This window comes from Durio zibethinus, chromosome 4 (assembly GCF_047325235.1).
Source record: "Durio zibethinus cultivar Kanyao isolate XHJ-2024 chromosome 4, ASM4732523v1, whole genome shotgun sequence".
Lineage (NCBI taxonomy): Eukaryota > Viridiplantae > Streptophyta > Magnoliopsida > Malvales > Malvaceae > Durio > Durio zibethinus.
Window position 1 is genome coordinate 6,928,684 of NC_143165.1, and position 14,860 is coordinate 6,943,543.

Consider the following 14,860-nt stretch of genomic DNA (forward strand, 5'->3'; position numbering starts at 1 on the left):
AATACGATTCTCATTACGCACTAGCACAACATATCCAATATTGATAAGTGTCGGCAATGAAGATTGACGTATCATTCTTTCCATTGCCCATAGGGAAGTTGGTCGGAGAAAAAAAAAAATGGAGGACAATTATCTACGGCATGACAACCAACAAAATTTTCATACTTCTTTTAATTTCTCATTTACAATTGCTTTCAAATGAGTTAGACTGTTATTTTATGCTTCATTTGAATTGTTGATTCGAATTATCACATTGTGATGTGTATTAATTAGCAAATTCAATTGGTTTTTCATTTCAGTGGTTTTCACATAAATTGGATTGTTATTTAGGTTTCTTTTGAATGACTGATAAGAAAGAAACCTATCAATTTGTTTCGAAAATAAAATTTTTAATAAATCTTATTTTTATTTTGTTTTTAATTAAATAATAATTTTTTTTATTTTATTCTATATTCTTTTTTCGAGTTGATTTAAACAAATGTATTTACGCTGGATTTAATGAATTTATAAAAAATTACTCACAACCTCCCAACGAATTCAAAAGGAAATGCTGCATCTTTTGATGTCTAATTCTCATTGGATAAAATTTTTTTCCTTCTATTATATCTATTTAGATATTATAAATTTTAAAATTTCATGTAAAACTTTGTATTAGTCCTCCATGGCTCCACCACCAACGACTCAATTCATTGTGTCACTCTCCAATGTCAATGGTTCCGGTCACTCTGTCCAATATCTCTAATTGGATCAAACAGATATTTATTTTACTTTATCTCATTTTCCTTTTCTAAGACTAAACACTCTAATTAGAAATATTTTTTGGCCAAATGAATTAGAAGTTACTTAATTGCTAAGATTAAAAAACTATTGTAATTAATTAAAAACTCTATGGCCAAAAATGATAAAACAAAATAAATTTAAATTTAGAATATGTTCAATTACACCCTTAAAAATTTGTTAATAATTTAAATTGTATAAACTTTGAGGAAAGATAATTTTGATAAATAAATAAATTATCATATTTTAATCATTATATAAATTAAATATAAAATAAGATGATATTATTTAATCTAATCTTATTTTTATCTTATCTTATTATATTTTGTGTTCCAAATTAACCTTAAGGGATTAGATTAAATAATTTGTTTTTAATTTATTTCTCTCGTTAATTGGATTTATTAAAATCAATTGTTAAAAAAATATAAAATTAAAAAATTTTACACTAATATATGTTATCCCTTATCTAATACATATATATAAGTTTGCGTAAGGATAGTGTTATGAATGGTTTTAAACTATAGTAAAATATTTAATGTGATATTTAAATTTTAAAAATTTTTAATATAGTATCTAAATTATAAATTTATTATTTAATGTGATATTTGAATATTTTTATTTGTTATATGTTATTATTTAAAGTTAATCACATTAAAAATAAATATCATAATAATTAATAAATTTATAGTTGAAATATCATATTAAAATTTTTTAAAATTTAAATATCATATTAAATAATAATTCACTATAATTAGGAGTCATTCATAATATTAACCTTTTATATAAACATCACAATTAAAATTCAAAATTTCAATTTAAAATTCTTCATGAGTTGATAATATTATTGATGAGTAATAAAAATATTATTTTTTTGATTTATGCATTCAAAATTTTACTTATTTTTGTTATTATTAATAAAAATATTAATAATATAAATAAATAGTAAAAATAGAAAGGATAAGAATGGAAATGCAACATAAAATAAATTAAACTAGATTTACTTACCAAAATCTTTAGATAATAAAATAAAATAAAGGGATTTCCCTCACAGCCTCGCCGTCCTTGAACACGGTTCAAACGCTGCCCTCACTCTCCCCCAATTCCCATTCTCATACGTCATGCCTTGGTCAAAACCTCTCAATCCAATTAAATATCCATCTTAACGAAAGTAAAATTAAATAACTAATTAATTATATAAAAATTAATAATTTATCATAATTTAATTCAATTGAATTATATTAATGGATAAAAATATTTATTAATTATAAAAAATTACAAACATAAAATTATATCAATTATATCAATACTTATAAATATTTTTAATTTATTTTAATTTTATAAAATATTATCAACTCAAATAAATATATATTCATATGTACTTTTTGTATTATATTTATATAGACTCTTTTAATATATAAATTTCTAATTTTATGACATCACCAATAAAATTTTATAATTTTTTATATTTTTTATCGTATCTAAAAATTTCATTTATTTATAAATATATAAATTTATTAATTAAAATTTTTTTATCTACCGAATAATATTTAATAAATTCTAAACAAAATAAAATTTTTATAAAATTTAAGTCATTATTTCGAAAATACATATCTCTATATATATATATATATATATGTTTATATAAATCAAATCTTCAGTTACATTTCTTGTTCAATTTCCCAAAACAGAAAAAAAACTATGAATCAAAAAGGTCTGTTACTCATTTTCTTGTTCCTGTTTTGTTTCTCTTGTTGCCCATCTAACGCCCGCTTCATTACCGGCCGTGCATCCCCAACCGATCTCGTTTCGGATGGAATCTCCACCGTTGAAAACCCACCTTACCTTCTCCTCGAGCCGCTTGTTTCGGCGGAGGAATCGTGTGAACAGACGTATGGGTTCTTGCCCTGCACCACCACGGTTTTTGGGAACTTGTTTTTGATTATTGTTTATGGATACCTTATGTATTTAGCTGCTACATACTTGTCCAATGGAAGTGAGCTTTTGCTTGAGATCCTCGGTCCCGGGATTGTCGGAGGATTGTTCTTGCCTATACTGGGAGCTCTTCCCGATGCAATGCTTATTCTTGGTACCTCTAAAGTTTTTTTCTTTTCTTGAAATATTTTATTCTGTTGTTTGGTTGACGAGAAAAATGTGTTAATGCTCTGTTTTAATGACGAGTTATTCATTGTTTGACTAATCACAAAGTGGATTCAAAAGAGCGGAAAGTTGAAAAAGTTTAGATCTTGTGTTTTTCCTATGAAAGGAAATCGAAAATTCAGGTCTTAATTTATCAAATTTCGGGTTGATTTTTCTATTTACTGTTTACCCTTTTCGTTTTTTTTTTTATTAAATTTATTTCAAGGATGATTCTTCACTGAAAGTTTGATTCTTTCTTAGTGTACTGATTTTGTCATATTATATGTAATATCATTTTCATTTTTTTTATATTTGTTTTTTTTATTGGAATATCCTGTATACTTTGGGTTGTTATTTATGTATTTGTACTTTTTGCTTACGGATCTGGGTGGAGGGAATCAATTCTTGCTGTTTGCTGATCTCTGCCATTGCCAAATGTGTCTTTCAAGGGACTTTCAGTAACCCTTTTCTGACTTAAAAACATGGGTTTTATTAACAAAACAAAAAGGTGGGGGTTGAGCAAACTCCAACAAGTTTCTTGTTTCCAATTCCAATGCTTGGTAATTTGTGGGAATTATATACTTAAAAGAGTTACTGATAATTATATGGGCTTCTGCTATTTCAAGACACTTTAGCGGAAACATGAAGGCTTTGCTGCTCATTTGATTAGTTAAGCTTGTTTGGACTTGAGCAAATTCAAGTTTAGAATACGATAGATGATGCTTGAAAAAATTTTAAGTGCTTCATTCTTCTCAAAGCAAAAAACTAATGATTTGAAGTTCTAAATCATATTTAAATTACAAAAATTTAGATGAAAGATGATTACTTTTCGATTGAAGGTTTCTTTGTAATGGGTAATTCAACAATATAAATAATATATGATTTTTTTAAAGGATAAATAAAATAAAAAACAATTTCGTCTCATTTGGTTCTGCAATTTCCATGAAGTAGACACTTGAGGAGTTTTTGATGGTTTATATGGGGCTTCTTCTATTCTGAGAGCTGGCTGAGAATGTAAACTTTACTATCCATTTGGGTCTATTTCCTGTTTATGATGATCTAAGTTTAAAGTTAAGATTGTTTGCAGACTTAAGCAAATTCAACTTCAAACTAGTACGGAGGATGCTGGAAAAATGAAATTGTTTAATTGCTTCATTCTTCTCACAACTAAATGATTTGAAGTTCTAAATCATATATGAATTGTTTGCAGACTTAAGCAAATTCAACTTCAAACTAGTACGGAGGATGCTGGAAAAATGAAATTGTTTAATTGCTTCATTCTTCTCACAACTAAATGATTTGAAGTTCTAAATCATATATGAATAACAAAACTTTAGCTGAAGCCTGAAAGATATTTACTTTACTATTGGAGGTGTTCTTTCTAATGGTTTATCCAACTACAGAAATATAATATGTTTTCATAAAATAATGCGTATGATTTTTCTTCTCCTTTTTGTTTTGATTACATTTATATGGATTTGCATGTTTGGAAGTTATCATGCCATATCACCTGGCCTCATGTACTTTATAGTTTTACATCTACAATGGTTTTAATTGACTTGTCTTTTTTTCTTCCCAGTATCTGGACTTTCTGGAACTGCCGAAACTGCTCAAAGTCAGGTCTCCGTAGGAATGGGGTTGCTAGCTGGGTCAACTGTCATGCTTCTCACAGTGATATGGGGATCCTGTGTTGTTGTTGGCAGGTGTGATCTTCGTGATTCAGTTGCAGTTGATGGAACAAATACAAAAGGATTTAACCCAACAGGTGCACAACTCTGCTTAACATTATTATTAGATGGTTAGCTATGACTGGTTGAGGAGTTGTTGTAGCATGCGTTTTGCAGTCGCCAAGCCCATTTAGCTAATCTAAAGTTTGTCCAATATTGCAGAGACTGGTGTCAGTACTGATATTTGGACTTGCTATGCTGCAAGGATAATGGCTATATCGGTTGTCCCATTTCTTATTGTTCAACTACCCCAAGCTCTCAATTCAACTTCCGGAAGACACTTAGCAGTTTTGATTGCACTTATCATATCACTCTCAATGTTGGTTTCTTATTGCGTTTATCAGGTTAACAAGTTTTCCAGGGAGGAATTCCATTATCATATGTTATATTCTTGATCATTGGCATACCCATTCATGAAGAAGACAATAAAATCTGATAATCTCTTATTGCGTGGTTGAAATGTGTTTATCCAGTGGTGAAGTCTTATGTCTACTGCACTGCACTGTTGGTAGACTTTTCATTACATGTCTTTAGTTGTTTAGATGCTGAATCTGAGGTTTGGAATATTCTAATAGTAAAGCATGGTTGTTCTGTTTACAGATTTTTTTTAGTTACTGATATTAGCTTCATGAAACTTTTACTCTTCTAATAAGTGTTTCTTATGATATATGTATTTGCAGGTCTTTCAGCCTTGGATCCAGAGAAGACGAATTGCTTTTGTGAAGCACAAACATGTCATAGCAGGAATCTTAAAACACTTGAGAAAGCATGCTTTAGGAAAGCTTCTTACTGATGATGGTGAACCTAATACAGAGATTATAATAAAGTTAGTTTTGAATTTTGACATTTAAGAAAAGCTTGTCACTTCTGCTGGTTCTTCCTGCCAGTTTTCATGTACTTTAACATTTACCGACTCTCTAAACATCTGGCAGGTTGTTTGAGACAATTGATGAGAATCATGATGGTGCTCTTTCACTTTCTGAACTGAAAGCATTGATTATAGGAATACGTTTTGAAGAGATAGACTTGGATAAGGATGATGCTGTGAAAAAAGTAATGGCAGATTTTGATACCTCCCGTGACTCTTTTGTTCAAGAGGATGAGTTTGTAAAAGGAATCACAAAGTGGATTAACGAGGCAAAGCAAACTGGGGGTGCTTATCTTGAATCTAATTCAGGAACGTTTAAGATTCTTGATCGATTTCACCAGGTAAGTTGAGCACTGATGACTTCTCTAGATATTATAAGTTACACAGACCTACTTCTTCAAATTATTGTGTGAATGTGCAGCAAACCAAGAGAGAACATGATTTGTTGGGGTCGGAGGAACAAAGTGATGAGGTTGTTGAGGGTGTTGTAAACCCTAGGTGGATCTCCTTCAAAGCAGTACTAATGTTACTGCTAGGTACCATTATTGCAGCTGCATTTGCAGATCCACTGGTAGATGCTGTTGATAATTTTTCTGATGCCACAAGTATTCCATCTTTCTTCATCTCATTTATTGCATTGCCATTGGCTACCAACTCTAGTGAAGCTGTATCAGCTATTATCTTTTCTAGCCGCAAAAAGCAGAGGACTGCATCGTTAACATTTTCTGAGGTTTGTTTCTTGTTACCTCACTTGTTTGTTGAGAAAGTTGATAATCATCTGATTGATCATCAATCTAGCATACAATATTCTCATCTCCAAGTTTCTTGATGCAGCTTTATGGAGCAGTAACCATGAATAACGTCCTCTGCCTGTCAGTTTTCCTGGCACTTGTTTACATCAGGGGATTGACATGGGATTTCTCATCTGAAGTGTTGGTTATTCTTATTGTTTGCATCGTGATGGGTGCCTTTGCCAGTTTCCGCACTACTTTCCCCCTTTGGACATGCTGGGTTGCTTACATTCTTTATCCATTTTCTTTGGCGCTCGTTTATGTTCTTGATTATGTCTTTGGTTGGTCTTAGGTTCATGAATGTGATCTAGTGTAGGAGATAAGCAGTTTGTTCTGAGCTTCATGGTTTTCCCTATTTATAAACTACCGAGACTCTTTCCCTTTGACATTGCCTTTCAGAGAGACTATTTTGGATTATTGTTTTGGTTACCTGGTGATGTATTTGTTTTTCGGAGCAATGTTCCTCAGTTTATCTAATAACCAAAGTTTAAATAGCTCCATTTGTGTAAGATTTCTGTTTCTTTTTGGGCGATCTAAAGACCTTATTCTAGGCTTTATGCTTCATTTGGATGGATCCAGTGGCAAAACTATGCTGTCGGTGCAGTGGAAATCTTTTCACTGTCTATCCAAACGAAGCATCGGTCAAATTACGATCATTCTAGCTCACATAACATATATATATATATATATATATATATTAAATAGAAATAAGTAGACACATGATATGCTTGTCTAGAACAAATCACACCAGATATTAGTTTAGAATCTGGGGGTTTAAAAATGCAAAATTTGGGTTGGTCTAGTCTTTTTTATCCTGTAGGTTAGAATCTGGTTTTTTGCAAGGAGAAAAAACCATTTCAACCAATGCAAATGGCAAACACTTGGTTGTTTTCTTTTGCTCGTATGGTATAGTGTAACATAGCAGATCTTACTTGATTAAACTAGATTTCAGTGAAAAAAGACAGTACCTGGAACCGTGGAACACTCAGTATTTGAGCTGTTAAAGACGATCGAAGCAAAGTATCCTAGGCGTGCCTGTAATCAAAGATGAAATTCCGGTCAGAATTCGAGCTGATTTTCATGCTGCTTCTTGGTCCAAACTGCACCAGTCCCAATTCTGGAAGAAAAAGAATAACATGAAAAGGAAGAAAAAGAAGATCATACAAGTTAATCAAAAGCACATTTTTGTTTTGTGGTAGCAGATGCTGATCTTGCCAGAAACTTGGAATCAAAAGAACATTTTATGAAGCTAGGGAATTGAATTCCAGAGAGATAATAGCTCCACTAGAAAACGACTGGCTTTAATTATTGAAGAAGACTTAAAAATGTTGGACTACGATAGCAAGTCTTCGTCTACTCAAATTGGTATCTAAATCATTGCTTGTAATCATTGTAAATGATTTGTGCTGACTTAGTAATCTAGGTAAATTTAAATAAAATCGTATGAAAAAATATAAAAAAAATAATATAATTTAAAATAAAAAATATATAAAATTGATAACAATAAAAAAATATTTTATGTTTATCGTCTCCATATAAATGATGACATAATATTTTTTTAATCAAAAGATGAAAACCCTGTCCTAAGAGGGTTCATTTAACTGAATAAAACTTTGTTGAAAATCTTCCTTAAAGTCTTTTAATATGAAGCAAAGTTTTTCTTTGAAATTATTTTACATTTTTAACAATGTTATTGTCTTTATTTTCTTTATAATAATCCAGCGTGTACCCTCATGGACGTCACCAATCTGCAACTTAGATAATGAAGGGTCAGATTTGGGGGGGGGGGGGACCCATCTTACAAATACAAGACAAAGTTCCTAAAAGCATGATCAGATCCCCACAAATCCCACGTGCTAAAGCTTGTTACCAATAAAGGTGCCAATCTCTGTGCCACGAAACTAAAGAAAAATTTTAAATCTCACGTCAAATATAAAAAATAAAGTTTTTGAGGTATATAAGGTTTACATCATTTTTTTTTATAAAATATCTTTTGTAAAATAAAATCATGAGATCAAAAGGTTAGAGCGTATAATACCTCACAAAAGTATAAATCGTGACAGGTAGACTGATATGAGACGTCGGATGAGTGGATATTCAAGTCTCAGAACCGCACGGATTCGAAGCTTAAATCTCGACCCGTGACAAATGGTATCAAAATCAGCCCTAAACCGTTCGATCTACACCAAACCCCTCAAGGGAGGTAGATAAGGTGATTAGTCTCCATGACAAGGATGTCACGAGATTGGATGGGAGAGAATGTTATGGATCTAAAAAAGAATCCTGAATCTCACATCAAATATAAAAAGAAAGTCACTTATATATATAAGGGTTCACACTATCTCTCTCTTGTGAGATACCTTTTGTAGGACAAAACCGTGAGATTAAGGGGTCAGAGCGGACAATATTTTATAAGGTGTGATCTGTAACAGGTAAGTTGATTTGAGACGCCGAATGAATGAATGCCTGGATCCCGAAGTTGCACGAATTTAGAGCTTAAGTCTCGACCCGTGACACTCTGTATGATCCGTTTGTCATGGACCTAAGGAAGAGTCCTGAATCCCACATCGAACATAATAAGAGGGTCATTGGGAACCTCTGCCTTGTGAGACGCCTTTTGTAAGATAAAACCGTGAGGTCAGGGGGGTCAGAGCGGACAATATCTCACAAGGGTGTGAACCGTGATGGTTATGCTGATCTGGGACATCGAAAGAGTGAATGCTCGGGTTCCGAAACCGCACAGGTTCGGAGCTTGAGTCTCGACCCGTGACAAGTAGTATCAGAGCTAGCCCTAAACCGTTCGATCCACGCCAAGCACCTCAAGGGAGACAGGTAGGGTGGCTAGCCTTCGTGACGAGGGCGTCACGAGGTTGGGTGCGGGAGAATGTCACGGACCTAAGGAAGAGTCTTGAATCCCACATCGAATATAATAGGAGGGTCACTGGGGTATAAAAGGGTTCACACCACCTCTGTCTTGTGAGGCACCTTTTGTAGGACAAAACTGTGAGGTCAGGGGGTCAGAGCGAACAATACCTCACAAAGGTGTAAACCGTGACAGGAAGGCTGATTTGAGATGTCGGAAGGGTGAATGTCCGAGTCCCGAAACTACACAAATTTAAAGTTTAAATCTCGACCCGTGACACGTTTACCAACCAAACCAACAAACTAAATGAAAAAAAATTGGAATTCCAATTCCTTCCCGAAGCCCGTAATCATACTAGCAAGTAATTAGCATATTTACCAAAACTTAATATTTTCAAACTTGAAATTTAATTTAAATAATTTATGTAATTATTTATAATAAATAATATTTAATATGTTAAAAATTTTAAATTTATCACTTATAATTTTTTAATATTTTTAGATTATGATTTTATTTATAAAAAAATATTATATTCATATTTTTCTCTTCGTTTGATCAAGATTTAAATTGAGACGCAAACTTTATAATTTATTTTAGATTTTTATTCTCCTCTGGATGATATAAAAAATTGGATGATTTTCTACAAACTTAATTACTATATTTTTTTATTTTATGCAAACGATTTTAATTGTGTTCTGATAAACATATGTCAATTTAATTATTTTTATTTACAATCACACGAACACATGATGTGTATACATAAAAATCCTTAAGAAATGGGGAATTCAATTCTTGTTAAGGATACATGACCTTTAAATAATGAGTCAAAAGCTCAATATAATTTTTTTTTTTTGCTCAATCATACGGGGGGAGATTTAGATTCTTGGTATGTTCTCCATTTAAAAAAAAAAAAAAAACAAACTTGCCCCTTAAAGATACAAAAGAAATAGGCACATGAGATTTGATATGATCTCTTAAACTTTTTATAGCTTCAAATTGAGATCAATATGTCCTCCTACTTCTCCACCTTTACAATTGATCATTGTTATTGTAGTTGCTCGATCAATTTGTACCATTGCTTGTGGAAAGAAGCTATAGTAAGGTCGATACTGGTTCAATCTTATAGTTCCTTGCCGGATACTTGATTCTTCAAAGCTTGGCTTTAACAAATTTACAAAATTATATGAGCAATTGAAGAAGAAAAGGATCATACAAAAGCATAAATTAATGACAATGGGAGATGATGTAATTTGTTGTTTAAGCTTACTTGATAAACTAACGACTCGAGGTCAAGCGTTTCACAATTGGATGGAGGGTGCTTGGATTTTGAGCTTGAACACATTGTAGTTGTGGGAGGAGCTAATGTGAGAAAATCTCCATCAAATACCCCATGTTTGATGCTTTTCTTGAACTTTGATTCCAAATTTGAGATTGAACATGAAGGTCCGACCCTGAAAATGATACAAGAAAACATAAATGGAGAAAATTTATGAGAAAGGTACAAAAGAAAAGTCGAGATTTGAATCTTAGATCTCAAGTTTCGTTACATCAAAAAGATTAAAATTAAAATCAAACCTGAAATTCGGAGTGCTAGGTTCGGAATTGAATGTGCTATCTTTGCTGGCTGAAGCAGCTTCAACTTTTCCATTGATGGAATGAACAATGGGAGGATATTTGATGTGAATAGGGGGGCCTGGAGCATTGTCTAGAGAGAAGGGATATGATCTCTTCATGCCAACCATCTACAATTTATTGTAACCAAATTCACACACAAAAAGCAACCTTGTTACTATTACAAAATATCAAGGTCTAAAAGAGGAAGAATGCTGCATTTCTAAGACTTCTAGAAAAGAAGAAAAAGAAAGGAAACCTAATTCTGTATTGATCTCTGGTTTAACTAGTGTAAATCTAGTTCTTTTTTCATTTTTAGTTGAATTGAGAAGTCAATTTCCCAATATGAAAAGTGATGAGCCCTTTATAATTAATAAAAAAAGCAAAATGGTGTAAAATTCAGACCAAAAATCACATCAATTTTACAAGGTATAATTTGCTATATACCTTCTCCTCTTCAGGCAATAAAGGTGAACAATTTCCATAATAGCTTTGGTTTGAAGGGGGCTCCATCTGAAAATTCAGTTCAGATGTTGATGAAGTTCTTGATGACAAATTCACCTGCATAAAGAAATTCCATTAATTCATCTTAATTTTTTTTCTACCAACAATAAATAAATTTTCTTACCATTGAAGAATAATGTTGTTGAAAAGGTTGTGCCCTTTGCATCAAACTAGGCAAAGGCCAAATGGATTCAGATTCATAAGGCAAACTCAAATTTGTCCTGAAAGCCAATCCTGGATCCAACCCAGCACACTCCTTTTCAATTTTATACTCACAAGAACTCCAAAATTTATTGACACTGCCATTCCCTGGAAGCACTGCTGCACCAGGAGGCCACCCAGGGGAACCACTGGTCAATGGAACAGTGTTTGCGGTACTGACAATATCAATATTTTTAACAGATAAAGGTGGCCTAAATATTGGATTTGGTGGTGAAATATCAGCAGGAAATGGAATTGAAGAAGCGGAAGAAGAAGTTTGATTTGAAGGATGGAAACTTGGGGTTGGCAAAGAAAGATATGATGATTTATGATGAGTTGGTGGTGGTGAAATAACAGATGATGGGGAAGGCAAAATTACAGCTAAGGCTGCATCTTTCTTTTGTTGTTCTTCTATTCTTATCCTTTCAAGCTGTGCCACACCCAGACCCCTTTGGGGTACTTTTTTAGGCCTATGCTTCTTGGAAGACCTACCTATATTGTTTCCAATTCCACCACCACTGCTAGTATTGCTATTGCTATACCTTTGGGTTTGATCTTCTTGGTCAGCCATTGTTTTTACTAGCTTCCATATATATGGTAAACACAAAAGTTTTCACAAAAAAAAATTTGAACAAAAACCCAAAGATATAAAACTTTACACAAACACCCAAATCTCAAAAACTTGTCAGAAACAAGATGCCAACAATTCCTAGCCTGGTACTCACATGCATGTTACTGTTTATATATGAACTTTTTGTTGGTGTTTTCATATAAGCCTTTTGTTTTAAACTGATGAAAAGAGATTTAGAGAGGTGAAATCTTTGGAATCAAGAAACAAGGATTTTGAAATCAAATTATTAAGGATATCAAGAGGAAAATCTAGAGAAAATATACAAGAAGACGCAACAAAGTTTAGAAAAAGATACCCAAAATCTCTCAGTTATTGGAAGTCAAGAGAACAAACCCATAAGCCTAGCCAAAATTTCAGGTGAAATATTGAAAAGCGAGTGGAAAGAAAAGGATCACTATATCTGAGAGGTTTCAGATTTTCTCTCAAAATCCTAGTTTGTCTGAGAGACAGATCAGATCAAAAAATTATATACTAAAATGTTGTACATTCATTTTTTTTTGTCAAAATTCAAAAACATGCAAATCTTTAGCTTACTATGAATATATTTTTCTCACTCATTTCTCGCCCAAATCCTCGCTCCAACTCTTCCTCTTTTCATTCCTAGACTCTCTCTTTATTATTATTTTTTTTTGGGTTCTTTTTTTTTTAAGTTCCCAATGTTACTTGGCAATGTCACCTTAGTTCTGTTTTGTTTTGTTTCATTCCAGTCATCTCTTGCTCGCTTTGCAACTTTTGGTCCTAAATGTGGGACCCTCACTTTGTTCCCTGCACATGCATGGAATTCACAACCTATTTTATGCCTTTCAAGTACAATGCCCACTTGTGTTTTACTTCACTTTGAGAGTTTGGCTGTCTAACATTTTAGTTCTATTCTCAATCAATAATGTATTTCATATTTGCATAAAGAATCAAACTTTGTTACGTTGGATTATTAATTTAAAATTTAATAATTTAAATTTAAAATAATTTAAATTTGATTACGTGAATTTGAATAATTTAAATATCAAATTCAAAATATCAAATTTGAATAAAATTTCTTTAAATAAAAATAATCCGATCAAATACATTCAATTACTATCTAATTACAATACTAAATTGGAAATATTACATATATATATATATATATAGGGTTGTTTTCATCTTCAATTTCCTTTAATAAGGAAGTTGCTGACATTTGGATTACAAAAGGTGGAGATGAAACTGATTGATTGGTTTTGCTTTAGTTAGGCATAGATTTTCTTAGCCTCAATGATGGTTTGTTTTCATAATTAGGTTCTTGAGTTCCACCAACCAGATGGGAAAAAAAATTAAGAAAGAAAGAAAAAAGTTTAGCCTAATATGAAAGAAGAAGAATTAGAGTATTAGATTCACCCACTTCCATGATATGAAAAATGTTATTTTGAAAAGGGTAAGATGAATTTCAAATTTGAATGTAAAAGAATTAAGAAAAGCAAATATAAAATGATATCATGGACACTAAGAAAATAAAAATAAAAATTCAAATTAAACATTTATAATACTAGGATAAAAGACGGATTCATTTTTAATTTATAATCCAATATCATATGTATCAAGTAATTATTCTCAATCAAAATATCCCTTATTAAGTACTTTTGTTATAATCATAATTGTTAAAATTTTGCTGATAAAAGAAAAATATAAAGGAAAATTTTACATTCAATGAAAAGAAAAACCAAAGAAAAAAAAAGGGAAAATTCACAAGTTGAGAGGTCAAAGATATAGATAGAAACTTGAGATCTCTTGTTATTCATGCCAAATGAGCAAATCCTATCTCTACCTTTCCATTTTGGACCCACCTTAGCCACAACAAACCATCTTTTAATTTATTGTAGAGAAAGCAAATTTTTTTGCCTTCAATAAACCCATCCCCTCTCTATCTTTGATTTTCATTGATGATAACATCCTTCTTGTCATATAACATGCCAAAATTTTGTTAGATATACAAAATACAATATAAGGACCCCATTTAGGGTTTCTATCAATAAGATTCTCTTTCAGCATATTTCATTTTTGTTCTTTTTTTTTTTTTCTTTTATTCTCTTGTTGTTAATTGCTTGTATGAACTATGAGTTCTTGGATATCCATTATTATCTTTTTTTTTATAGAAAATGGCAAGTGGATGTGAGTTGAAGACATCAAGTTTCAACAATAATTGAGGGTACGTTTGTAGACCCTTGAGCTTTAAAGTATATTAATATTGTGGGCCTAAGAAGTATGTTATACTATAATTAACTAAAACATTGGATTATTAAAGATATTGAAGTATTTAGGAGAATAGAGGAATTTTTTTAATGAGTACTCTTGCTAAATTAAAAAAACATATATATATCTCGCAATAATTATATGATCTCTTAATAAAATGTTGAACTTTTAATTTTAATAATTAAAATTCAAATCATAATATGTTAAATACAAACAAAAAATGTTAACTCTCTCATCTCATAATCTTCTTACAGTAATGAAAACGGGATTGGATCTCAAGTTCTTTGCATAAACAATAAACAGGCTAATTAGGTAAAGTAGCTATACACCTTTAACGGCATAATCTTATTAATAAGTAGATATATCTCAACCTCCTTGGGTTGGTTTGTTAAATAATTTAAGAGAAACGAAATTTCAAGGAGAATTCCTCCAAGGAAAAAAAAAAAAGAAATTTGAAGGAAAATTAAAGGAAGAGGGAAGAGGAAAGTATATAATTTTTTCGAGCTACATGATGAAATAGTGTTTCTA

The 14,860-nt window shown here is 31.5% G+C and overlaps 2 protein-coding genes and 1 long non-coding RNA gene across 3 annotated transcripts; 1 reads left to right on the forward strand and 2 right to left on the reverse strand.

Moving 5' to 3' along the window:
* Positions 1-2,419: 2,419 nt before the first annotated feature.
* On the forward strand, positions 2,420-6,793 carry LOC111287154 (sodium/calcium exchanger NCL-like). The gene is made up of 7 exons (XM_022877444.2): positions 2,420-2,863; positions 4,493-4,678; positions 4,803-4,984; positions 5,321-5,466; positions 5,573-5,849; positions 5,930-6,238; positions 6,343-6,793. The coding sequence occupies exons 1-7, from the start codon at positions 2,476-2,478 to the stop codon at positions 6,589-6,591; spliced, it is 1,737 nt and encodes a 578-aa protein (XP_022733179.1). The 5' UTR covers positions 2,420-2,475; the 3' UTR covers positions 6,592-6,793.
* Positions 6,794-6,799: 6 nt separating this feature from the next.
* Positions 6,800-9,367, reverse strand: LOC149519073 (uncharacterized). The gene is made up of 3 exons (XR_016341455.1): positions 7,464-9,367; positions 7,268-7,334; positions 6,800-6,921 (listed from the first exon to the last, which is right to left on the reverse strand). It is a non-coding gene; the product is annotated as an uncharacterized LOC149519073 (long non-coding RNA).
* A 493-nt stretch (positions 9,368-9,860) lies between these two features.
* LOC111288110 (uncharacterized) lies at positions 9,861-12,930 on the reverse strand. The gene is made up of 5 exons (XM_022878875.2): positions 11,402-12,930; positions 11,221-11,334; positions 10,738-10,904; positions 10,430-10,613; positions 9,861-10,322 (listed from the first exon to the last, which is right to left on the reverse strand). The coding sequence occupies exons 1-5, from the start codon at positions 12,047-12,049 to the stop codon at positions 10,146-10,148; spliced, it is 1,290 nt and encodes a 429-aa protein (XP_022734610.2). The 5' UTR covers positions 12,050-12,930; the 3' UTR covers positions 9,861-10,145.
* Positions 12,931-14,860: the final 1,930 nt, after the last annotated feature.

Coding starts and splice junctions, on each gene's coding strand:
- LOC111287154 (XM_022877444.2), top strand. CDS start 2,476: ATGAATCAAAAAGGTCTGTTACTCATTTTCTTGTTCCTGTTTTGTTTC. Junction 4,679..4,802: donor AAAAGGATTTAACCCAACAG/GTGCACAACTCT, acceptor CCAATATTGCAG/AGACTGGTGTCAGTACTGAT. Junction 5,467..5,572: donor AATACAGAGATTATAATAAA/GTTAGTTTTGAA, acceptor AACATCTGGCAG/GTTGTTTGAGACAATTGATG.
- LOC111288110 (XM_022878875.2), bottom strand. CDS start 12,049: ATGGCTGACCAAGAAGATCAAACCCAAAGGTATAGCAATAGCAATACT. Junction 11,335..11,401: donor AACAACATTATTCTTCAATG/GTAAGAAAATTT, acceptor TTCTTTATGCAG/GTGAATTTGTCATCAAGAAC. Junction 10,323..10,429: donor TCGAGTCGTTAGTTTATCAA/GTAAGCTTAAAC, acceptor AATTTGTTAAAG/CCAAGCTTTGAAGAATCAAG.